The 27024-nt window shown below is 39.6% G+C and overlaps 1 protein-coding gene and 1 long non-coding RNA gene across 2 annotated transcripts in view; both read left to right on the forward strand.

The window, feature by feature from the left end:
- MAN1A2 (mannosidase, alpha, class 1A, member 2) overlaps window positions 1-20988 on the forward strand; it is a 145644-nt gene extending 124656 nt beyond the window's left edge. The window contains exons 10-13 of the mRNA XM_014957151.1: window positions 219-438; window positions 6663-6835; window positions 15197-15312; window positions 19949-20988. Coding sequence (XP_014812637.1) covers window positions 219-438; window positions 6663-6835; window positions 15197-15312; window positions 19949-20081 — 642 coding nt within the window. The 3' untranslated portion in view covers window positions 20082-20988. The remainder of the gene's footprint in view (window positions 1-218; window positions 439-6662; window positions 6836-15196; window positions 15313-19948) is intronic.
- Window positions 20989-21967: 979 nt separating this feature from the next.
- Window positions 21968-26778, forward strand: LOC106896880. Its single transcript, XR_001413683.1, has 2 exons — window positions 21968-22481; window positions 24758-26778. It is a non-coding gene; the product is annotated as an uncharacterized LOC106896880 (long non-coding RNA).
- The last annotated feature ends 246 nt before the right edge of the window (window positions 26779-27024 follow it).

A 27024-nucleotide genomic window follows, 5' to 3' on the forward strand; every position in this document is an offset into this window, starting at 1 on the left:
ATTGATCTCATTAGCATCATTTAGCAATTAGGGTATCTTTTTGCATCCATTGAAAGCATATTCTTATAGCTGCTCATTCCTGTAGTGCTCAGAAGTGAATTTGGCAGAAGAAGAAAATTCTTTTTGTTTTGAAAACAGCATTCTATTATTTGAAAAAGATTAGTTTGTAAAACTTGCTCGTGAAACAGTATTTGAAAGTTCTTTTAATCTTTTTGTAGGCCATAGAAAAACATCTCATCAGAAAGTCCAATGGAGGACTGACCTTCATCGGGGAGTGGAAGAATGGGCACCTTGAAAGAAAGATGGGCCATTTGACCTGTTTTGCGGGGGGAATGTTTGCCCTTGGAGCGGATGGTTCCAGAGATGATAAAGCTGGACATTATTTGCAGCTTGGAGCTGAAATTGCACATACGTGTCATGAGTCATATGACAGGACAAGTAAGATACATTGCTAATCTAAGCATTTCAGTAGTCAAAATACAGAAGTTGTCATAACTATTTTTAAGATTTGTTATGGTTGTATGCTTTCTCTAACGTGCATTGGTTTTATACCAGTGTAACTTTTTTAACATCCATGTATTTGCTTCTGATCTGCATCCCAGTGAGTAAATGTAATACCAGACTTTATATGGTTCCTTGCTGCATGTTTATCCCTATTTTTGGATCAGTCAGCTAAGATAGGTTATACGGGCGCAGGGAGGAGGGAGTGCGTGTGAACTCTTGTCCTCCCAGATAGATAGGGCAGTTTTTCATTTCATGTATACTGTTCTTACAGATATGTAAAGTGAAAAATTTGTAAATGCACCTTTCACTGTTTTTAGTACTAGTACATTCTGGGTAAGTACAATTAAACTAGAGAGGATGAAGCTTTGTATGCAAACTGTGCGATGGCCAAAGACCTGAACGGTGAAGAGGCAATATCAGACTTCACTGTTGGACAGGAAGTTTCTCAAGTTCAGTCTTTTGGACCAGGTTTATTTTACATCTTTAATAGTGATGTTGATGCATGAAGTCAGAGTGTGCTGGTTACACTTACAGGGGTCATGAGGTCATAAGACACAATTAAAACAGAAGAGTCTCAGAACAGTAAACAGGGAGATCTTGAGGACTGGACTGTCAGAAACAAAAAGTTCACCAGAAAAAAGGCCGGAGCTCTTTCTTCCAAATGGGGAGTTGAGAAATGCCAGTGCAGTCCTAGTCTGTATTAGGTGAAGAATTTTCAGCAAAGATTAGAGAATATTAATGCTGCCTTAGAAGACACGTATAATTTGTCATCCAGAATACACTTTGCAAATCTGAATTTCAAGCAGAGTAAATGCAGAGAAGGGCCAACAGAATGATTAGAGCAACAGAGCTTCTATCTTACAGTGGGAAAGTAAGAGAGGTTGGCCTGCTCAGACTAGTAAAATAATGTCAAAGAAGTGAATTAATTTTATTGTCATCTCAAGGGGTAAACACTGAAAAGAAATAGAGTTATTTTAATATATAAACAACACAGTTGTACCAAGAGCAAGATTTGTAAGCGCACGGTGAATAAATGTGGGTTGGAAACTGGAAATGGTTTTGTGTAGCCATCAGAGAAGTGAGCTTCTGAAATAACTTCCTAGTGGAAGTAATGGTAACTAAAACTCAAAAGCAGTTTTAAGATAAGAATTCACTTATTTATTCACAGGACTACATAGTATTGTATAGTTGCCTGTAATTTTAAAGAATTTGATTTGATAGTTGTGAGCGATACTTTTCCTGGGTAGCAACAACATTTAAAAAACAAGAAAAGGAAAGAAAAAAAAAAGAGGATGATTAAGGAAAAAGGTAGGACATAATAACTATTATTGCATTCTGAAAAATTGAACATTGAAATTAAACATTTGAATGTTTGACACTTAAAAACAAACAATACTGAATTTACAGTTGTTTGTGCAGCAGTCCTAATTTTATTCCTTCAGATGTTTATTCTGTACCCTAAATAAGTCAAAAGACAGGGGGATAAAAGTTTTGGTTACATATTTAATGACTATATAAGAACATACATATGAAGGAAACAGACTGAAAGTTGTACAGACAGCTATGAATTTGCAATGTCCTAGTTTTCCTTTGTTCAGTCTTGCAATCTAAGTAATGTGTATTTGTTTGTTTCATTAGTTGTTTTTTTTGCCTGAAATAATTTTTCAAAGAAAACAAAGATCCATTATGTGCACAATTGCAACTTCTTAATTATGCTTTAACAGCAATATTAGAGAAATAATTGTACACTTTAATAACAGGACTAGCTATTTGCAGAAAGACTGTCTTTCAGAGAGCAGCCAGATAGTTGGATAGCTGATAGATTTGTGTTTCAGTCAGCGAAGGGAAGAGCCTGATCTCTCTCTTCTGTAGAGTTGGGAGAATTCTTGTCCAATTTGGTGTCCCCAGAGGAGACAGCAAGGCACTGAGGACGGAGAGCTCTTTTCTTCATATAAACCATCCAGAACTGTCCATTCCTATGTCTTCCCACTATTGCTCATAATAAACTGCAGTATATGCCTGGTTTTATAATATATTAGTGTAAAAATACTACTTTATTAAGCGACCTAAATTTCCATAATGGCTGAGAATGACACAATAAAAAGCTATTTCAGGGACCGGTCTCAGCAAAATCAAAACAGAATTTCACAGAAGAAATGCACTACTTCTTTCACCCTTTTAGTGAAGAAATTTTTTCTTAAAATCCAGTCAAAACCTCCTCTGGCACACCTTGAGGCTGTTTCCTCTCATCCTATCACTTGGGAGAAGAGATTGATCCTGACCTCATTACAGCCTCCTTGCAGGTAGTTGCAGAGAGCAATAAGGTCTCCCCTCAGCCTCCTTTTCTCCAGGCTGAACAACCCCAGCTCCCTCAGCTGCTCCTCACAAGACTTGTGCTCCAGACCCCTCCCAGCTTCACTGCCCTTCTCTGGACACATTCCAGCACCTCAATGTCTTTTTTATGGTAGGGGGCCCAAAACTGGACACAACACTCGAGGTACAGCCTCATCAGTGCCCAGTACAGGGGGATGATGGCTTCCCTAGTCCTGCTGCTCACACTATTTCTTATACAGGTTGGCAGCATGTGCTGATTTACAGCACAAAGTATTTTTAGTAAAATATTATTCCTTATACATAAGAATTTTCCCAGACATTAGCTGGTAATATGTAAAGTATTGACTGACTACAGGCAGATCATTTTAGGATAAAGTTTTTTGCATTTCTTTAAAGTTTCTGACAGGAACTGTCCTCAGAATCTGGGTACAGCATTTGCTTGTTTTCACATGTGACAATTCCAATGCAGAATATGCCAGATGACTAAGATTTCAGCTGAGACATTGTCAGGGTATGAGTAGGTGCTATCTCTGTCCCAAGACTCAGCTAAACAAGCAAAGATGATAAGAATAATTACTTGTGTTTGCGAGAAGTGTAAAATAACAATGCGCGCTGATGGAACGGTTCAGAGAGTCTCAAACAAAAGTATCTTGGAGGGTGTCTTCCTCAAATTTTATGACAGTTAGAACCTAGAAAGTATTATTATAATTACGAATCCTTTCTTACCTTCAGGAAATTTGTTGCTAGATTGACTGAAGTCTTAAAGGAACCCACAAAAAAATGAATTGATGTTTTCAAAATTATTTCTAAAACCAGATATATAGATGTTTATCTAGAAATCTGAGGATTTGCCCTTATTTTCAGCAGTGCTAAATACAGCTCTCTTTGAAGTCAACTTTAAATCATTTAAAATCTCTTTTTAAAATGGTACTGGTTTAGGTCTGAAATTTTGCACTATGGTATGAAATTGTTTCTCATCTGCTCTGCCTGACTAGAAATACAGGCTATCAGCCCCATTAATGATAAAATAACTGCATTAAACAGTGACCTAGCATTGTAAAATGGCCTTAGATGGTCCTTTTCTTAGAAGAATGTTCCCCCGAAAGGTACTATGTTCATAGTAGCTTCTTTAGCCAACTACTAAAGTGATTAATTTTGCATCCTTGGGTTAAGATAAAAATTCAGTGAGATTGTCACAATCTGCAAGGTCACCCATCCTCTGGGTGGTATCATTTCTTGGAGTGCCCAACAACATTAGAAGTAGATATGAGTAAATTATTAAAGATTTAATGCACCAGCAGGGTACAAAGCAAGAGAAGGTGTCACAGTTTCTGTAGGTGATGCATCACCAGAACTGCCTGAAATCTAGCTTCTTTGGTGGATCAAAGTAATACAGCTGACATGGTTTACCTGATTTCCAAAAGGCTTTTTCAAAAGTTTTCTACTAAGGCCTTTTAAGGAGCTACAGCATAAGTAGTAAGTACCTGCATTGAGAAAAAAAAAAAAAAATGTTAGTAGTGTAACAAATAGAGCAGAGATAAATAGTCAGTTCTTGCAGTGGACAAATAGTGGTTACTCAGTGGTACTCTGATATATTTGATATGTATTTATGCACATATGTGTATCTATATGTATAAATGTATATTCTATTTACATTTTATATTTTAACATGTGTATCTATGTATATACAAATAAAATATATCTACCATAAATTTATCTATACATACATAGATATATATCAGGAAAAGGGTAGAAAAGTAAGGTGAGTGTGCTGCTAATAATAACTTTTTTTAAAAAAGCTACTCAGCAAGGATGAAAGAAAGCTGAAAAATTGCACAAGGACCCTATGAGGTTGAGTAATTGCATAATAAATTACAAAATTAAATTCAGTGTAGTTAAATGTAAAGTGAAGCACCTATGAAAAAATTATTCCTAACCTCACACATAAAATTATGAGCTCTTAACTGACCATTACAACTCAGGAAATTGCTCTTGAGATTATGAAAATGTCAGCTCAGTAGCAGTTAGGAAAAACAAAGTGAGAAAGAACAAAATAGAAGATGTCATTATGTCACCATATTAATCTTGTCCACACTTTTCGTGCTGTATTCAGGCCGGCCCTTGCATTTCACAAAGGATTTAGTGGAGCTGAAAGAGTTGCAGAGTTGCTAAAAGGAAAACTAAAGGTAGGGAATAGTTTTCATTCAAGGAATGACTGAATCAGATGTATTCTTCAGTGTGGAAGAAGGATGGTTTAGGTAGGATACAACACAAATCCAAAAATCATCAGGGCACTGGAGGGAGTAACTAGGAATCAGTTGTTCACTCTCCTCAGCAAGAGAAGACCTAGGGACTATCGAATGAGTCTAGTAGGAACCAAGCTGAAAATGGAAAAGAACAAAAAAAGTGGTTCTACACAGGAGAGTGGCGATGTGGAACTCTTCACTAGAGGTTGTTTTGGATGCTTAAGGCGTACATAGGTTTAAGGAAACACCAGATAAGTACTTGAGAAATAAATCTATGAAGAATTACTTGACAACATAAAAAAGTATGTCTAGTTTGGGAGAAGCCTTGAGCTCAAAAAAAATTGGAGACTGGCAGAGAAGCTGGAAAAGGTATCATATATACTTGGGCAGTTCTTCCACTTCCCCATATTTGTCTGATTTTGACCTCTGTTGCAGAGGTGATACTGGACCAGACGAACTTTCATCTGGTGCAGTATGGCCATCCTGCTTAATTTTGGATAGGTAGAAGTCTGTATCTAATCTCATTTATTTTGGAGTAGAAATTATTGGGGTTTTTTTTACTGAAACAGGTAAAATGACCATTTTGAAAGAGCTATCCTAAATATTTCTTGATGGCATTTTCCTTATCATGTGTGTGGCTGAACAAAAGCATGGTGCTTTTTTGTGTTTGCATCCAGAGCCATACTCCCTTGAAACAAAAATATTAAGGAACATTTTTTGGAGTTTTTCCGCTGGGGCACACACGGGGAGGTGTTCATATGTAGTATTCTAAGGTTCCCCTTTCAAACTCATGAGACTGGTTAATTTGAGCCTCTAGCCCTTAGGAATTACGTGATTAATCTCTTTGATAATTTTTAGAGCTCAAGTGCAGCTTCAGAGTTCAGTGCCTCAAAAATTCTCTGCCAAAGCAAAGGGCGGGGGGCAGCTGCAGATAAGAGCGCATTATTTGTGTCAAATTTGAGGAATAATGTGTAGCTGTATAATAAAAAAGTACATGTAATTGCATTTTCATAATATAGAGAGTTTTTCTTCAGGTACATTATAAAGCGCATCAGTTATGGTGGCCTGACAGCACTTCCCTAAACCAAGAGAGTTTGGATGAAGATGCAGGTTATTTGAGGCGGTGATACCGCCTCAAAAAACAAAAATAGATATTTTATAAATACAAAAAAAGATATTTTGCTACTGTGTTGGGTGGGATCAAAGGGCATCCAGACATTTACTGACCCTACTTCTTTTCTTTTGCTTGTAAAGAACTGATGGCGGTCACTTTAATTTTATACTATGATTGAATGTGTTAATGTGTTTATATTCTTAGTGTTTCATTAATTTTCAAGAGGATTACTGTATTCTTGTCAAGATAGGTAGTTTTCTCACAGGAATTGAATAAATTATTCATAAGAAAAATTATAGGCCTCAACAATAGGAAATATTTATGAGACTGCTTAAAGATGAGCTAGTTTCTGCTTTTCTCACATACTTGGGATATGGCCATCTTCTAGCCACCCTTCCTGCAAAGATTGGTAAGGAATAAATTATTTTTTTCTCTCTCTCTTTTTTTTTTTTTTTCCTCTGCAGCATTAAAGCTGGGTCCAGAAGCATTCAAATTTGATGGTGGTGTAGAGGCGGTGGCAGTACGGCAGAATGAGAAGTATTACATCCTAAGACCAGAGGTGATTGAGACCTACTGGTATATGTGGAGATTCACCCACGATCCCAAGTACAGGCAGTGGGGCTGGGAGGCAACACAGGTAAATGTATTAATTATCTGTCAGTAAATTAATTCTACGTAATTTTCCTTTGGTAGCCACTTGCATCCCGAGGTACTGAAACACTTCAAATGGTAATTGATTTTTTTAGGTCCCTGTAAACTTAGGGGTGTGTGTGCAGTTATTCCTGTTTTGCAACTGCTAGAACAGATGCACCCATGAGAGACGTGTTCAGCATTATACAGCTGATGAGTTTTAGGGATGGAAACAGATTCCACTGGTCAGGACTTCTACTGTTATCAGTAGTCCACAGCCCCCAAGAGAAGTAATTTATGCTGGGAAATGAAAGGGCATTATAAATAACTTTGTTAAGCATGTGTTAGCACTCGATTAGATTAAAAGACAAAGCTATTCTTAGGGTTTCTTCTTGGTCAGCTATTAAAACACAAGTGGTAGGACAACTGTTCTCAGACAGTGTGCAGACTAGAGAGCATAACGTGTATGTGGGTTGGTATCATGGCTCTTTCTTTTCTTAGTTGTCTGACTGGAAGGAAGGAAATTTGCCAGACAGTTTAAATTTACTCAATTATAACAAAAAATTACATCACTAGAAGTAGACCAGAAGGGGAAGTGAATAAGTAATGGCACATAAGGCAGAACTTAAAAATTGTTGCTAAGATATTTTAGAGATTGTTGCTTTTTTTGAATAGCTGCTTTCCTGGGTTTAAATCTAGTTGTTGCTTGTTTTAATCAAACTTCCAAGTGTGAAAATGCATCTGAGCCTTTCTCATTGGAAATGCTTGTGATGTTCTACAGAAGGTCTGTTTCGCATAGCCCTTCCCTCATTCATCCTTTGTAGATAGATGGATAATTCCTTTGTCTAATAGTCATAGATTATGGGCTATATGAACAACTAGGTTTCATTTTCACATGACAGTATAATATTCTAGTTGTAATAATTATTTGTAATCCCCCAAAAGAGTTCTCCTTTTACATGCCTCCTGGGGCTGAACTTGTGAGACTTTTTTTGGTCTCCTGTTTCTCCCTGCTTCCACCTAATAGTCTCTACTGAGGTTGTGCAAAGCTAATTTGCTGGCCAAGCAGTTTTCTGGTTGTTTTCAAGATCTGTGGATTATTACAGCTCCTCCGCTTCCCTGCTACAGCTCCTGCAGTCTTTGGAAACACAGCTCAAAGCCAGTTTCAGACAGGTGAACAAACATTAAGGATAACAAGACACTAATGAAATATTTTGAGTACAGCCAAGGGAGATCAGGGAAGAGCAAAGGAAGAGATGAACCAAGAGCCTGGAGAAACTTTATTCTGCGGGTGAAAGCCAGTTTTGCTCCCCAGGCAAGAGACCCAGAAACAGTACTTGAAGCAAGAGATCTGTTAAGAAGTCTGTATTCATCAGGTGGAAGATAGTTAAGGCAGGTTCAGAATATTTAGCTGAGCTCATCCTTACGCTTCCCCCAGTGCAGTTGCAGTCATGTAGAAAAGTCCAAGTATTTTAAGATTGTGTCTTGGTCTTCGTTAGGTTTTGCCTTGTAGACAGTTTTGTTATAACCAACATTATGTTACTCTGGAGAGAGGTTCTACCTTTGTCACATTTTTATTCTAGAATGCATTGCTACGCTCTCCCAAACATCAAACACTGCGTCACACCATCCCTCCTGCCCAAACTATGCATGTTTCTAATGTGACAAAGAAACGGATTTAGTAAGCTGCTCCTTGCCACTGTGTGTGCTACAAATGCTTGCTGATCTAACATAGTTCCTGTCAGAAGCTATGGCTGGCTGATCCAAGCCCCGCTTCTGTCAGAAGCTATGGCTGGCTGATCCAAGCTGAGATTGGGTCCTTTATACTAGGTTAAAAAATTTATAAACGTAAATTTTTCAGACCAAGTTCTGTCTCTTGAGCACACTGCAAAGCGTGTCTTTTGAATTGCATTTTGTTTCATTTTCTCCATTTGCCTTCATATCTTGCTCCCCATGAATGCTTTCAAACCCAAACCCTCCCTTCCTCCTCCCCTGCCTCCAGTTTTCTCTGTGTGCAGGGTAGGATTTTATTTTATCCTTCTGTCAACCTGCACGGAAGTTGTGTAAATCAAGCAGCCCACATGTTTAACTGCCTCTGTCCTTACAGAGTGCCTTTTTTCGCTTGATTTCTCAATAAAGAGTTGCTTTATCCAATGTAGCCTTAAAATACTTCTTAACTCCTCATAAATGGTTTTGCATACCCCTCCCACAAATCCAGAGTTTCTTTCCTCTACTGTCATACTAACACAGAAGCTCAGGAAGCTTTTTGTTCCCCATTGTTTTCTGTTCCCTGCATACAGATAATAAGTTCTTGTGTTTACTTCTCACACCTACTCACTACTTTCCCTTCTTCTACCTGACGCAGCTCTGGTTGTGTTTGTTCTTCCATTTATAAATGAAGAAGAAGCTGGTATGGCACACAGAGCAGTTGGCTGGCTGCTCGTGTACACCACTGTCTGTATTCGCTTTCCATTTGCCTTTCAACTGAAGCATATACTTTTTAATCTGTATTACAGACTTCTTGTGGTGAATGATATTTTCTTCCTCAGAAGTCTAGTAGTTCTTTTAAAGTTTTGGGGAAGCTGAGTTTTGTTTCTGAGTTCTAAGTGGTCTTATTTTTCTACACTGAACCTGGTGTTACCTGGTGTTTGATGACTGAGTTCTTAGTGCTCTCACTTGTTTGCTTCTTTGAGTGCACAAATACATCCCTACCCAAACGGGTTGGGCTAGTTCACTGATATTTCAGAAGTCTGCTTCTGTCATTTTAAGAACTCTTCAGGGATGATCTGGGATACATTGCAGAACCACGTGGCTTTTAGTTACATCACATTACTTACATTTCTTTAGCACTCCAAGCTGAGATCTCTCTCTGCCTTTTATCAATGGGAATTTGCACAGTGGGCTAGATTGTGTGTGCATGCAGATCTTTGTACTGTAGTTTCTTTATCTTTTTTTGCCATTAGCAGCTGCTTTTTGGGCCTTATTATCTAGATTTTTGGATAAAACTTGGGCATTTGAGTGCAGATGTTGTGCTTCGACTAAAGCCTGCTTTGTCACATCTCTCCAAATCCGCTGTGTGTGGGGAAAAACCAGGAAGCTGAATCTTATATTTCCTCAGTGATCATAAATCCCTGTGACAGGGTCTTTATCTCTTTCCTAATAAAAAAAAGGCTAATTCTCCCTAAGACTATACTTAGCAATAGAGACAGCATCAATCTCAATTGTACTGGGCCAGCCAAACTGGATGATGGTACTCTGGGGGGCTGGCTGAAGTATTCCAGAAATATACATGCAAGATATGTCAGGGTAAATACAGAAAATTACTAAAATCCTTTTTAGGCTAATTATTTGAAAGCAATAAGAGCCACCACCTCACAATAAGAATGTAAAGCCAATTACTGATCTAAGCTGTTTGAATGAAGGGTTCAACTGTTTGTTGGGGACTTGTATGTCTGATCAAGCAGGATTGCACCAGGGAAGCTGCAGAGTTCACTCAGAGTTTCTACTTACAGTGAAAGTAATATATGAGACTTCAAGTTCAGGCTAACTTCAGGCAAATTGAGGATTGACACTCAGATGGAGTGGAAAGAAAAGAGCCAGGCATAGGTTGGGGGTGAAAGAAACAAGGGTTCGGAGTTCACAGGTTGGAAGCCGTGAGTACCAAAGAGAGATGTTTTGGGAGGTAAGCGGGTAAAGAAACTGGCACGGTTTTTAAGAGCATATTGTTGGCATAGTCAACAAGAGTCACACATGCAACCACAAAAACACTCTCAAAGGAACTAAGGGAGCTGGGATCAAATCTAGAGGCACCTCTGATTTTAGTTCCAAAGAACTTAGAGGAACTCTGACCTCCCTGTGTATCACAGGCCCTGAAATTTTGCTTTGCGTCATTTTTGAGGCGGGTTACATGTTCTTGGCAAGAGTACGTTATTGCATATTCTTCTGTTCCATTATTTAATTACTTGTGCTGTTAAAAAGATATGCTTTGTTTCCTATTTAAGTTTGTCTAGTTTCAACTGCTAATCACTGGATTTTCCTATGACTTCCTATACAATTAAAATGTCTTCCATTCCCCCACGTTTTCTTTCCAAAGAGTTTTTATAGATTGTAATAAGCTCACTACTGTATACTTAAGATCATAGAATCATAGAATTGTCTAGGTTGGAAGAGACCCTTGGGATCATCGAGTCCAACCATCTACCCTACTCTACAAAGTCATGCTAAACAAATTGTTTCATTTCCCATTGTAAAGCATTTTCTCCAAATGTCTGCGCCATCAGTGAACATCAGTTCATCATCCTTTTTTAAAAATGAATTCTAGAATTGCATGTTCCAGTTTCAGGTTTACCCACAGCCCTGTGCAATGGTAAAATTATATCCCTGCTACTGTTTACTATCCCTGTGTGTGCACCTGCCACAACATCCTAGCAGAACCCATACTGGATTGTCTCATATGGCCACTGAATTCTTTTAAGTGTCTCTACTTTTCAGCATAATCCGGTTCTGCACTTACACAGCCTTTATGTCTAGATTTAGGATTATGTACCTGGTTATATGAAACTCATTTTGTTTGGGCCCCAGTTACTGCCAGATTATACTGTCTGCAGTTATTTACTTGTGTAAGTATCTGTTGCAGTGATTGATAAAACTTCAGACCATTCCTTGTGGATCTCTGTTAGAAGCAACTCTATTTGGCGATGATTGTACATTGCTAGTTTGTTCTTAGAGCACTGTCAGTTGGTTTTAAATTAAGACCATAATGTTGATGTGATATAGCACTGTTTTGTTTTATATTGGCATGGTATCGTGTCAGTTGCTTCAGAAACTTTTAAGTTTATTACACCTCTGCAGTTACCTTTCTTTGCCAATTTATAGACATCAAAGAATGACATCAAGCGTGTGAGCAAGGTAGATTTTTATAAAACCATGCTGATCAGTGTCAATTATGACACTTGTTCTTCTAAATTTTTTTCATGTGTTCCCATAAGTATTTGGGTCTAACATCAGGTATGCCGTCCTAAAATTGTTGTCAGCCTGCCAATACCTCGTAATAGTAGCATTGCCTTGATATCCTTCCAGTCATCTAGGACTTCCCTGTATTCTAGAGTGCGATAAATTTAACATAATTTTATTGAGGAAACTGTTCTTCAGCTCTTGAGCAAGAGCATCCAGGTGGCGAATCAGCTGCCTCTACACCGAGTACTCTGAGATCTGTCTGAAGGCAGATCACTGCAAATTTCAAGTGCATTTTAAGCAGCTTGTCTACAGCACCAAACTTTTCAGCTAGTTCATGAAATTCTGTACACCTCTGAATCAAGGACAATGTGTTTATCCATATTTGGAGGAATAGGTGCATAGCAGTCTTTCAGAGGAATTTTTCCTCTCCAGTTCATTACTACCTGCAGCGTCCAGATCGCTGATGAACTAGGATAAATCCTCTGCCTATCCTGAACTCCAGTCTAGCCAGAGTCTGTCTCCCCAAGGAGAAGTTTCTGAAGATACAAGACTACTTGGTATTAATATAAATCACACATTTTCATTCTTCAGACTTCTAGGCCTGCCAGCTTCACCAGTGTTGCACTTGGTTATCCAAGCATGAGACCTCTGCAGCACAGAGCAGGATCTCAGTGCTATCTATCATCTGCAGTCTCCAGAATAAATGAGTTGTGACTCTTAGGCTGGCTTGGGGATTTAATTCTGGAGGAGGAAGGATACAATGTCCTAACAGTGGTATTTTTGGTTCCTCCTTTTCATTTTGCTACAATCACTAGCAAGTTTCTCCTGTCTGAGCTGTGGAACACAGGGTTGCTGAATCGTTGACCAGAGGAACACCTGCAAGGTCAGACTCCACATGGTAGAAATTCTGGCAGGATGGTAACTATTGGAGCTTCCCCTCCTCCAAGTTTTGCCATTCTCCAGAGCAGAGACAGGGTCATGTTCTGCAGTATCATAAAAAAGGGGATAGTGGCAAGAGGAGGCACTTCATTTCCTGCCTAGAGAGCAAAAGTGCTTTGGCTCTTGCTTATTCACATCACACCTGCCTGGCAGCTGTCAGACTTGTGGGGACAAACGTGCAAATGGTTCCATAAACAGTGGATGTATTATTTCTTCAGAAGTTGGCCAAGCAAATAATTTTTTTTTCCTTTTCCTTTTTTTCCTATTTGGCTGCCATGTGATAGCTAGCATCACTTGTGGTGTGCAAGAGCATGCAAACAAAGAGATTGTCATGGTGTGATGCTGTTGGGCTAGATGCGTCACAGGCATCTTTCTCTCCAGACTGTAGAGAAAACCTGGTCAACCCAAATCCCAACGTATGAATAGTCTCAGTGTAGCCCTAGCCTGTGCCAGTAACCAGATCTGAACTTGCTCCTTATGTGCTCAAGTCCCAACAAAAAAGGGAGCGTTTCCATCCAAACTTGGAGAAGGCTCCGCTTGAGATAAGGAATTACAGAAGGAATTAAATTTTCCCAGGAAAGATAGTACCCTTCTTGACATAAGCTCAGTCTCCAGATCCACAGCCATTCCTGTAACATCCTTTTGCCAGTCTCTCCTCTTGCTTCTTTAAAAATCTTGGTCTTCAGAAATTTGAAAGGACTTAGTACAGTCTGGATTATTCTTTGATCCATGAACAGCCTCACATTTCCACAGGGTAAGAGTGTATGCTGGGAGGAGGTTAGCTGTAGCACCTGATGTGCTATGACTTAATGTCCTAGGTACCTTGCTCATTTGACTTTTGACTTTTCTTCCTGATTTCAGTGATGGCATCTGCCAGCGCACTTCATGTCCAATGGAGAACTCTCCTTTGTTCCCCAGTATTTCTAGTGTGTAAAGGCTGTAGTAAAGACCTTGAAGAGTTAATTTGCATTGAATTTGTTTTCTCTGCATAAAAAGGGACATCATTCAAAATTTGTTTGCTCCCCTGCCTTGACTCCCCTCAGCTTCTGTTGAGTATAACTAGCAAAAATCAGAATTAACAAAAATCTGGGTCTAAAGCACCCTGGGGAGAGAAACTCCGCACAGGCTAACGGGCTGAATCATAGATTGCTGAACGACAGGTAGCTACGTTCAGGAGCTGGTAATGACAGACACCCTGAGCCAAACATTTTCCTTCATCACTGTGCCTTTTCTGTCCCTGCATGAATCTATTAAAAGAGTTGGTGTCTGCTGAGGAAGCAGTGCCGAAGCAGCGGGGAAGCACAAATAACCTGTGAATCATTTCAGAGTCGTTTCTTTGAGGCCGGTTTTAATGGCTGATATCCTTGTGTGCTGCGAGGTCGTGCATGTGAGTGGAATAATGAAAGTGTAGGCGAGAGGTGCTCTGAGCTACTAACTCGTTCTTTCCAGTCTCCTCCTCTTCCATTGTGTTTTTTGCAGTACTGTGTTGGAGCTGACTAGCTGGGTGATTTGGGAATCCTGGGTCCATTGGCCCAGGATTTAAACTTCATGCTTTAAAGATTAAGAGCTTTTTTGCAGTCCAGCGCATGAGTTGACTTGAGTTTCAACTGTGTAAAGGGGAGACAGAAAAGAGCACATGTAGCAGGTGGAAATGTGAGGAGAGAAAGCAGTAGCTGGAAGAATTTATAAGATTAAATCAACAGTCCCTAGAGATGAGTACAGTATTTTATTCCTATTTTCAGTAAGTTATTAAGCATTGGAACGGGCTGCCCAGGGAGGTGGTTGAGGCACTATCCCTGGAGGTTTTCAAAAAATGAGTTGACATAGTGCTTAGAGACATGGTTTAGTGATGTGGGGGGTTTTTTTGTATGGTTTTCTTTTGGGTTTTTTATCAGATTTAGGCTGATGGTTGGACTAGATGATCTTAAAGGTCCCTTCCAACCTAGACGATTCTATGATTCTGTGACTTAGCTAATAGTCATAGAGCTCCTGTAAATCTTCAGACTCTTCCAGCTGCAAAATCCAGGACATTTGTCATCTTCCTATGCACTTCATAGCACATTTTGCGTTGATTGGCTGATGGGTGTTCTGCTAAGTGTTATCTATGAGGAGCCACACCAGCTCAGAGCAAAAGTCTGCTGAGCCCATGTCCCATCATCAGTATCAGTCAATAGTAAATACCCAGGAAAGAAAGTATTCTTCCCCAGAATACTTCGTTAGTATCTAGCAGTTTTCCAAATGTGGTGTTGTAGCCCTGGAGGGATTTTACTTCTCTATGTGTGCAGTACCTTTTCATTTTTGTTGGTCAGCATCAACTGTTAACATTCACAGCATCCTCTGACAAGGAGATTCGCAACAGAGTAATGCAGCATGAAAAGAGCTACCTCCTTTGTTGATGAAGCCTGATCCTTTAATGTTTCCAAATATTGCTCTACAATTAAATTCTCCTTTTCTTTTCCCTTCCTCTTTGCAGGCAATTGACAAGTATTGCCGAGTCAGCGGTGGCTTTTCTGGTGTCAAGGATGTCTATTCCTCGTCTCCTACTTACGATGACGTACAGCAGAGCTTTTTCCTTGCTGAAACTTTGAAGTAAGTTCTCTTCACTCTTGCATCTTCCTGTAAAAGCTAGCATCTACATTCTAGAACAACACAGCAAATAATCTGTTGTCTTGTCAGGGTGGTTTTATGGTTTGGAGTTTCTTTTTTCCCAGCCTTAAGGTCTCAGATGAGCCCGTTTTACCAGCAGAAAAGACAAGTGGAATTTCCCATACAAGAAGCTTATGCTTAGAGAGCTTTAGGTTTTAAGACTTCTAATTGATTTCTGGCATCATAGCAGAGGAGGGGTTATCTCTTTTTAAGAAATTCCCTTTGCAAAAGACTTTTTTTTTAAGGTATACTGACTTGACATGTCTTAAGGTAATGATAGGACAAGGGGAAACGGTTTTAAATTGGAAGAAAAAAGATTCAGATTAGATCTCAGGAAGAAATTTTTTACTATGAGGGTGGTGAGACACTGGAACAGGTTGCCCAGGGAAGTTGTGGCTGCACCATCCCTGGAGGTGTTCAAGGCCAGGCTGGATGTGGCCTTGAGCAACCTGGTCTGGTGGGAGGTGTCCCTGCCCAGGGCAGGGGGGTTGGAACTAGATGATCTTTGAGGTCCCTTCCAACCCAAACCATTCTATGATTCTATGATTCTATGTGTGATGCTGTGATATTGTAGAACTTGTTTCTCCTGTGTATGTTACTGGAAGGGAGTAAACGCTTGGAACAAAAGTCCTTCATGGCCTTGGATGATTTTTCTGTATTTATCCCACAGCATATTTTTCTAGAATGCTTTTTGTTGTGAGCAAGAATATCAGGCGTATTTTATAATCTCTTACATACTTAGATATGTGTTCAGTGAAATCAGTAGGACACCTGTAGTCCATCCTGCAGAAGCTAATGCACTCTGTTGCCTGTTTGGTTCAAGGTAAAATGCTCAAAGTCACTGGTCTTCCCCCATGTTTCTTTTAAATTAATAACAAAAAGTGCTATACTGAAATATGCCATAACAATATGAAAAACTAGTATAAAGATTGGAATATGTTATGGAGATTTTATTAAGACATCCATTTTTAAAACTGAGCTAGTGTCATGGTTACTTATCTCCTTCATCATCGGCACAAACCAGGTATCAAGAGCACTCTTACCACACGGTTGTGATCGCTCTGGGGTTATGCCTGTGAAGCAGTGTCTTCTGTTGTGTGGTGGTTTTCTTGATACTCAAGTTACAGCAGCAAATTTGGTAATACAGTTCTGGCATTGAAATCTGCCAAGATTCCTGCATGGGTTATCTCCCTGAAATCTTCTGTATTGTATACTTTTGGAAGAAAAAAGTGTCCAAGTTGGCTATATTCCTTACCCCTGTTTTCTTCCCTCCTGTCTAGCAGTTTGGAGAATGTTTTACTTGGTTAAATTCATAGACAGAAGCCACTTATGGTAATGTGAATGAGACCAGAGCTGCTGTTAGGAGACTTAGTTGTTGTCTCTGGTTATATAGCCACTTTCTGCCAACATGTGATGGAAGGGATGATACATATGTTGTTGCACAAACCTGTCAGCAACGAAGACTCATTAAGGTGCCCTTTCTGTCTTTACAACCCAGTGATTTGATGAGAAAACAATTGTAATCATTTGGCAGTCTAGCATGGCATGCAGTCTTTGCAGAATAAACAGGGTTTCTATACAGCAGCAGAGTTTACAGTATTGACAGTATCAGATTTTCAGGCTTTAGCTGCAGCTGATGTATGTGAAAATTGATTTTGGGTATTGGGAGCTCAAAATGCAGCAGAGAGAAAGCAGGTCCTCAAAGTGGCAGTACTGGTGCCTACTTCAGGCACCACAAAGTGTTTCATTGGCAAGAAGGGGCTCTGAGTTCATCACATATAAAGGGAATCTGGCTATTCTGTCTTTCTGCTGGCTCCTTACCATCTTCCTCTACATAGCCACAATGCTTTGTTTCCCCATGTTATGATTATAAAAATAAAGTCAGCCACTGCTACCTCCTCTGTTTTATTTCACTCCTTTGAGTTCATTTTCTGGAGCCTAAAAGCTATAATACCAAAGAGAGAGGGTGCAGTTTCAAGCAGGTCCGGTCAGAGAAGCAATACCTCCCCTGGAGGTGATCTTAGGATGATTGATCTGCCTATAAAAGCCAAATCAGAGAATGAAATCTGTTCCTAAGGGACTTCTGTGGTGACAAGGCTGACCTTTGAAGTATTGCCAGAATCCTGTCTGCATCTTAAATAATCACAAAGAGATCCAAAAATTCACTGATGTATCACTCAATAACTGGATGTACTATAGTGCAAGCATTGCAAAAGAAGGCACTTCTGGGGAGGAACTGAGAAAGGCTTATTGGCTTTTGGTTTGGATCATTTCCCACTTTTGAGACAAAACGGAGTTTTACTGGAAAGCTGGATATTAGATATTTGACTTAGATGCTATCAGCATAGCCAAACCAGGAACTGGGATCACCTTGAAATAAAACAACATAAGATCAGGATAGCTCAAATAGCTATAAAAATAAAGACAGAATAGTTGGGTGTTATGCCATGAGAAAAATGAAGATGTCCCTCAGAAGAGAGACGTAAAATGTGTGTAATGGAATGCCTGCTGTGATCTTCTCTGCTATTGATGATAACTTCTGCAACTTTATTCCCCTCAAATTCAAAATGTATACATCTCCCAAACATGCGTTGTTGCTGCTCAGATACTTTGGCGCATCAAAGATCCTTGCCAAATTGTGAGTTTTTGGGCACTATGGAGATAGTTGTTGAGTGGGAAGGACCAAGACGTAGAAATAGGTAGCTTAAGTTATCCAAAGGAAAAGCTTGAATCAAATGAGGAAGGTGAATTTGAGTAAGATGAAGGACAAGAGGAAATGGCCTCAAGTTGCGCCAGGGGAGGTTCAGGCTGGATATTAGGAAAAATTTTTTCACTGAAAGGGTTATCAGGCATTGGAATGGGCTGCCCAGGGAGGTGGTTGAGGCACCATCCCTGGAGGTGTTCAAAAGACGGGTTGATGTAGTGCTGGGAGGTATGGTTTAGTGATGATGCTCCTTGTTTGTTGTGTGGGTGTCTATTTTTGTCAGTTAGGTTCACGGTTGGACAAGATGATCTTTAAGGTCCCTTCCAACCTAGAAGATTCTGTGATTCTGTGATTCTATGAAACATTGCTGCGGTGGTGAAAAAGTTTGGAGAGCTGCAGAGAGAGAAAGCAAGGAAGGATTAAGGAGGAAAGACATGATGCTTTAAAGATAAAAATGTAGAGGAAGAGACTAAACTTGCAGGACAAAACTGAATCATCTCAGCAATGATTTTATGTCTTTAAACAGTTAATTGGTGAGGTAGTGAAGAAAAAGCAGAGTTTCACTGACTGGTTTGTGCTGTGGATACAACCAGCAAATAAAGGCAATGGGATGATCAGGCCATGGCACACAGCTGTAGACAGTAGTCTGAGAGAGAGCAAAGTAACAGCAGCCTCAGCAGAACAATGTGTGTCTGCAGTCTGGATGTGACAGAGACCAACACCAGGAATGATGCCCCTTCCTTGTCACGTGCTGCAAGACCTGTCATTTTCTGGATGACAAGAAACCAGGCTGAAGGAGAAGCTGAGAGGTCCTGTACACCCATGATGTTATCACAGAATCACAGAATGGTGGGGGTTGGAAGGGACCTCTGGAGATCTTCTAGTCCAACCACCCTGCCAAAGCAGGTTTGCCTGAAACAGGCTGGACAGGAACACATCTAGGTGGGGTTTGAATATCTCCAGAGAAGGAGACTCCACAACCTCTCTGCACAGCTTGTTCCAGTGCTCTGGCACTCTCAAAGTAAAGAAGTTTTTCCTCATGTTGAGGTGGAATTTCCAGTATTCCAGTTTGTAACTGTTACCCCTTGTCCTGTCCTTTATGCTTGCACTTGCACAGTCAGGCTTTCTGGAAGAAGGGAAATGCCTTTTGAATTTTAGCAATGGAGTTTGGAAGCCTTGACAATGATCCCTACCACCAATATCTCCTACAGAGTATAGCACAGCCATGTTCAAAAGTGTGTAGTAAGAAAAAAGAACCAAGTAATGCTCTTCTTCCATGTATGTCCAGAAACCTTAACTTCGTTACATGCTTCATTTGCTCTGCATTGCTTTACAATATACAACGTTTATGAATCCCTTCTGCACAATATATTTCTTCCCTCAAGAAGCCGAAACACCTTCCAACATGGTGATGACTAGTCAGGTATCTGGCATGGCTTAGTAGCTTCTCTTGTGCTTCCTCAAAATCTTTCATTTGGATTAAAGAGGATTAGTCATTTCCAAGCAGGTTTAGTCTGATAAGAAGATTTTTTTTCCAACTTCTCTGCTCCCCTGTCCCCAAAATCCTTGTGCTCGGTGTCTGGATGTTTGTTTTATGTTGCTGGTCTTTGAAAGGAGTCTTGAAAAACGTTACTTGGAGAGATTAAAATGCTGTCTTTATAACAATATTTCATTGAAGGGCTTGATATGATAAAAATGACTTTTCAGATCATCATAATAGGGCAGGATGTGTGGATGCTATATAAAGACTGAAAGCAAGTAATTTGTTTATAACTTTAGCTGCTGACTGGGGGGCCTGAAGCTGCTGTGTTGCCCCTTCCTCTCTGTTGCTCTGTTTTAATACCCACCATTTTTCCTCTCTGTCTTGATATCCAGGTATTTGTATCTGCTTTTCTCCAATGATGACCTTCTACCATTAGACAACTGGGTTTTTAACACAGAAGCTCATCCTCTGCCTGTTTTACATTTAGCCAACACCACACTGTCAGGAAATCCTGCATATCGATAAAAACAGCTCTATGAAGAGGAAAAGAGACTGTTTTCAGCTCTGATTTGTTTACATGGACCACTTGAGACTTTTAAGCAGGAGAGGAGACGGACACTTGATAAAACTAGACTTCTGAGTCAAGCAAATACTGGCGTGAGAAACAAAGCTCTTCAACATATAGATAAGTTAAAACTGAAAGAAGTTCTGTTTTATACATGACCAAAACACATTAGTGTGGTATTTGCAGGACAGAGACTTCATGCGCTTTGAACCCTAGCAAGACATGGAATCTACTGTTTAATATGAACACAGCAGCGTGAGGAAGAAGAGGCTTTCCCATCCAGGGAGAGGACCTTGCTGCTGTTGGCTGTTGCGAAGAACAGCAGACCAGTCACCTCTTCAGATCGGGTGGGTTCCAAATACCTAGATTTTATTTTTCTTTTTTTTTGTGTTTGATGATGGCATGAACAAAGCGACAAAAAAAAGCAACATCACTGCACCAGCAGCATCAGGATTTGGATTTTTTTCTGTACCTGTCTGAGTTTTCTAAGGAGCATCTGTTTGTCCAGACTGGCAGCCATTCTCAGGGGCCTCTAAGCCATTAAAACTCAACTCCAAACTATAAAAAAATATCGCCTCCTCAGTTCCTCTTTTCAAAAGAATTCTGAAAGATCTGTGCTGTACGCTTACATCCAGAAAAAAACATTTAGTAAGCATTTGGTTTGTAGTTCACTGTCAGCAACGTGGGCTTAGTTCATTTGGCAAGCTGCAGTCACAGAGCGTGGAGCATATCGCAGGGGTAGGAAGAAGCCTAAGTTTCCCTTCCTCACAAATCCTGTCACGTGGAAAAAAAATTCTCTTATTAGTCCTGGTTCTTTTAGCTAAATAAACAGAGATGACAACATGAGAAAGACAGTCTCTCATGATTTATGTAGTGCCTGAAACAGGCTGGACAGGAACACATCTAGGTGGGGTTTGAATATCTCCAGAGAAGGAGACTCCACAACCTCTCTGCACAGCTTGTTCCAGTGCTCTGGCACTCTCAAAGTAAAGAAGTTTTTCCTCATGTTGAGGTGGAATTTCCAGTATTCCAGTTTGTAACTGTTACCCCTTGTCCTGTCCTTTATGCTTGCACTTGCACAGTCAGGCTTTCTGGAAGAAGGGAAATGCCTTTTGAATTTTAGCAATGGAGTTTGGAAGCCTTGACAATGATCCCTACCACCAATATCTCCTACAGAGTATAGCACAGCCATGTTCAAAAGTGTGTAGTAAGAAAAAAGAACCAAGTAATGCTCTTCTTCCATGTATGTCCAGAAACCTTAACTTCGTTACATGCTTCATTTGCTCTGCATTGCTTTACAATATACAACGTTTATGAATCCCTTCTGCACAATATATTTCTTCCCTCAAGAAGCCGAAACACCTTCCAACATGGTGATGACTAGTCAGGTATCTGGCATGGCTTAGTAGCTTCTCTTGTGCTTCCTCAAAATCTTTCATTTGGATTAAAGAGGATTAGTCATTTCCAAGCAGGTTTAGTCTGATAAGAAGATTTTTTTTCCAACTTCTCTGCTCCCCTGTCCCCAAAATCCTTGTGCTCGGTGTCTGGATGTTTGTTTTATGTTGCTGGTCTTTGAAAGGAGTCTTGAAAAACGTTACTTGGAGAGATTAAAATGCTGTCTTTATAACAATATTTCATTGAAGGGCTTGATATGATAAAAATGACTTTTCAGATCATCATAATAGGGCAGGATGTGTGGATGCTATATAAAGACTGAAAGCAAGTAATTTGTTTATAACTTTAGCTGCTGACTGGGGGGCCTGAAGCTGCTGTGTTGCCCCTTCCTCTCTGTTGCTCTGTTTTAATACCCACCATTTTTCCTCTCTGTCTTGATATCCAGGTATTTGTATCTGCTTTTCTCCAATGATGACCTTCTACCATTAGACAACTGGGTTTTTAACACAGAAGCTCATCCTCTGCCTGTTTTACATTTAGCCAACACCACACTGTCAGGAAATCCTGCATATCGATAAAAACAGCTCTATGAAGAGGAAAAGAGACTGTTTTCAGCTCTGATTTGTTTACATGGACCACTTGAGACTTTTAAGCAGGAGAGGAGACGGACACTTGATAAAACTAGACTTCTGAGTCAAGCAAATACTGGCGTGAGAAACAAAGCTCTTCAACATATAGATAAGTTAAAACTGAAAGAAGTTCTGTTTTATACATGACCAAAACACATTAGTGTGGTATTTGCAGGACAGAGACTTCATGCGCTTTGAACCCTAGCAAGACATGGAATCTACTGTTTAATATGAACACAGCAGCGTGAGGAAGAAGAGGCTTTCCCATCCAGGGAGAGGACCTTGCTGCTGTTGGCTGTTGCGAAGAACAGCAGACCAGTCACCTCTTCAGATCGGGTGGGTTCCAAATACCTAGATTTTATTTTTCTTTTTTTTTGTGTTTGATGATGGCATGAACAAAGCGACAAAAAAAAGCAACATCACTGCACCAGCAGCATCAGGATTTGGATTTTTTTCTGTACCTGTCTGAGTTTTCTAAGGAGCATCTGTTTGTCCAGACTGGCAGCCATTCTCAGGGGCCTCTAAGCCATTAAAACTCAACTCCAAACTATAAAAAAATATCGCCTCCTCAGTTCCTCTTTTCAAAAGAATTCTGAAAGATCTGTGCTGTACGCTTACATCCAGAAAAAAACATTTAGTAAGCATTTGGTTTGTAGTTCACTGTCAGCAACGTGGGCTTAGTTCATTTGGCAAGCTGCAGTCACAGAGCGTGGAGCATATCGCAGGGGTAGGAAGAAGCCTAAGTTTCCCTTCCTCACAAATCCTGTCACGTGGAAAAAAAATTCTCTTATTAGTCCTGGTTCTTTTAGCTAAATAAACAGAGATGACAACATGAGAAAGACAGTCTCTCATGATTTATGTAGCAGGATAGAGTATATGGCACTTAAAAATGCTCCCCTGGAGCTAAGCAGAGTTTGTTGCTTTGTATTTTTCCACACAATTAAATTTTTTCCTAAAAGTTAAATTTCATTGTTTGGATACTATTCATGGGCCCTTCTTTGCAGGTATGTGTATGAGAAGCCCCAAACTGCCTTTGATTTAGTTTACAAAACTCCTTTTCTTCTTGGTGCTCCAGTACAAAGCCAACGTGATTTTCTTTGGAAACAACGTAACATTTCTTACATACACTGAGTGGAAAAAGAAACTGAAGAGTACCTTTTTCCATCAGTTTATGAGAAATGAGATGCTGGTACCTGGATGGTTTTTTTCCCATGAGTACTCCTGGGCTGGGCAGGACAGCATCACTTAAATGGAGTCTCAGTCTTCACTTACTTACTAAAGAGTTTTGTCTTTTCAAGTGTATTTAAATCTTTTTTTTTAAACTGTTGTTCCAGAATCCTTAAAGCTCCAATTGTTCTTTGTAGCCCCCTTTATAGCTCTCAAGTCCTTTTGCCATGGTGACTGGCCCCTTTGCAGAAAAAGAGCTGTGAGGAGCTCCTTTTCCTCCTAATTAGTGCACAGGTTGAGTCTTCAAAAAAAAAATAATCTTGATTGTGTTTTCATACTAAAGTGAGTGGATGAACTCGTCAGTGAGCTACAGCAGTACAGCATCAGATCTAAAGGGAGGGAGTGCTATTTCTCCCCCTCAAAAATATTTATATATGAAGTTTTATATATAAGAAGTTTTATATATAAAAGCTTATGTCTTCATCATATTATAATTTATCTGAATGTACATTATAGTAGAATTTCCCCCATAGAATTTTTCTTCACTCATCCTTGACACTTAGACACAGAAATCATCATCATGTGATGTCAGAAAAAAGACAGTTACTTCAGTTCAAGGGAAGAAAGACATAGAGCTTGGAAAAATCTCCAATCTCAATGTTTTTACCTTAATAGCAGTTGCCTAGTTACTGTAATTTGCAGCAGTATCTTAAATATAATTTGAGAACTGATAAAGTAATTGGTATAGTAAATAATACTAATTCAAGTAATTGTTTATTTAAAACGAAAAGTACCTTAATAAATGTATTCTTCTTACCGATCCCACATTAATTTATTTTTCTAATTAGTATTCAGTGACTTACTGAAGAGCTAGTCATTTTTCATTTTCCAAAGTTCAGATATCTTGTGTTTTCAGATTGAGTTTTTTCCATCCTATGAGAACTGTTATTAGTTTAAGACTGTACTTGATTGCCTTGTTCTCCTAAATCTCTCTGGGTACAAAGGAGAAAGAGGAAAAGCAGACCCTTCTGCTTATAAAAAATAAATTTAAAAAAGGAAAAAGAAAAGGGGAAAAAAGACATTTTCGGCCCCATACACTCATCCCCATACACCTCCTGATAAATGCAGATGTAGAATGGCTGCCAGTCTGTTCAGAGAACGGTCAAGGACAGAATTCTGGAGTCTCAGAAACGGCAAACTTCTTACCATTGTTTGCTGCTCTTCCACCCCCCTCTTGTGAATTAACGAGCAGCCCTTCAGATTAATTCCTCCACGAATCCCAATGGGTTAACTCACTGCCACGAGAATGCTTGAATTGAGGACCTACGCCATTTCGTGTTAGGGGATGGTATTTTTCTCAAAGCAGATGTACAGTATTGCTGTTTCTTCTTTGTGTAGACAAGCAGCAGGTACCAAATAAAGGACACTTGTTTCTTGTTTTCCAGTTACCCCACTGGCTGTCAGTTTCTACACTATCACTCTTAAAAATGCAAACTCCTTTTCCTCCAGAAGCTACCGATGTGCATAGTCTATCAAAAAGAATGCATTTTATGGACTAATTGCTGTGTCACTCATGAATCTCTCCATCCTGAGATTTCTTAGAGCAAGCTGAGTTTGGAGGTAATGGGTTCTGAGAAAGGTAGGTGCTTAATAACCAAGCACCATGGGTATTGAAACTTCTGACTGAAATAATGTGCCCTCATTCTGAGCACTTCGCAGAGAAGTAGGTTCTGGTCTGCAGAATGACGTTACGTGCAACCCAAAGTTCAGACTCTTTTCCCTAAGGTACAGTAGAATATTTCCATTTTCATTCTGTTGCTGCTGTCTGACATACTTTCATGAAGATAGAGTGTAAATTTAAAGCACAAAATGACTTTTTAGTCCTAGTTGTTTCCGAGTCTTGCACTGTATTCTCTAACAAAACTATCCCCGTTTTCTTTAGGTAGGTGTCCGATTTTATCAATTTCTACAATACCCTCTCCTCTTACAGGATGAAATGAACAGAAAATCATGGTTTTTTGGTGCATTGGATTTGGGCAAGAGCCTGGAAATCTCAGAATTGTCTATTTCCTGTTTGCATGAAGTCAAAACAAGGATATTCAGTTCTTTTCCTAATCCAAGCCTCAAGCTTGCCTGTTGGTCCGGATCTGCTAGCAGGACTTTTTTTTTTTTCCTAACTTAACAGCCTGACTTTTCAAAGAAGCCAGATTTCTGTAGCATCCGTTGACCATTCTGCAGCTCTGTGTGTCCTGCAGTCAAGAAGTCAACTTCTTAGCTTTGTCCTCTAAAGAAAAACAAATCCTGAGTGATACTTTGGGTATTCATTTTTCTGCATAATATGGTCCTTAAAACTATATGCTTAAGGAAAGTATGGAAAATAGTAAGTATGCTGAGTAAAGGGAAAAGCAGGTAGTTCCCTGTGCCAGTCACAACTCTGAGGCTTCTTTAGCTCCCTGCTCAAATTTGTGCATCCCTGTCTTCTACCTCCCAATCACCGACATATTCCCACTCAGTATTTTACAAGATCTGAATGTTGAGTGTCCAGGTTCTAAAAAGTGAAAATAATTACATATTCCCTATAATACCATCCTTTAAGGTTAAAGGTCTGCTCTGTGCTGGTTTACAGCTAAGCAAAGCCCTATCATGCTGTCTTTTATGATCCCCTCTTCCTGTCCCTCAGGAAATGATATTACAAACCTTCATCGTATCACTCTCCCTAGTTTGAATGGAGAAGTGGTTAATAGCACTAACATTGAAAGGATCAACAAAGTAACCTGGCACCCACAGAAAATGGTGAGACAATTTACATCTCAGGGCTGTAGTAACAGGCTTTTAGCAAATTGAGCCTGTTACATACATTAATAAGTCTAGTTCAGGTTTTTAAGGGGACAAATAAGAAAGAGACTTCTTGTTAATAGAGAAAAGCGAAAGCAAGCTCTTGATCCGCACCGTATTTTGGAGATCTGTTCACCCTGATAAGACATCCCTCTTTCGCTCCTTGAATTTTGAGAAACAGTCTTTGACTCAAGAGTTTGGGTTGCCATACAAAGAGGAAACCCAAGCTCTATTGCAAGTTATGTGCATACAACTGTAGCAGAGATGATAAGCACTACCTGCTCCGGCTGTCAGCTCCTTCTAACAAACTACTACAGCTCCTTCTGTAACTGCCCAGAAAAGTGGGGAACCACCGAAGTGGAAGGAGACAGCCTGACTTGTTACGGTGAATTGTTGCCTTTTTAATCCTAATCGCTTGGTGGGAGTTGGATTTGCATTCTGCCTTTATTCTTGCTTTGTCTAAAATTCACAGATTATTTTTCCTCCAAAATAATAAAAGGGCAAAAGTCTTATCTTCTGATGTGGAAACCTTCTGCCTCTGACCTGGAATCCTGCATATGTACTTTTTACAGATTAAAAAATAATATTGTATATAAAAAAGATTGAATAAAGAATGTCTTTAAGTGAAAAAGGTGTATTTTGTGTCCTTTGCCTCCAGTAGGAACCTCCTGTAGGATTGGTCTGTGACGCTGATCATGTTTCTTAGGTTTGGTGGTGCTGCAGCTTTTCTTTCCCCTGCACCTTTACAAGGGATTTTGTCAACTTAAACATGTATCAAGACCCCCTATTGTAAAATTAAATCCCTTGCTTGATTTAACAGGTCGATGTAGCGCTCAAATTTTTCTCAAGATGCAGCTAAATGTACAGCAGTTTGAGG

This window comes from Calidris pugnax, unplaced genomic scaffold, assembly GCF_001431845.1.
Source record: "Calidris pugnax isolate Ruff unplaced genomic scaffold, ASM143184v1 scaffold225, whole genome shotgun sequence".
Classification (NCBI taxonomy): domain Eukaryota; kingdom Metazoa; phylum Chordata; class Aves; order Charadriiformes; family Scolopacidae; genus Calidris; species Calidris pugnax.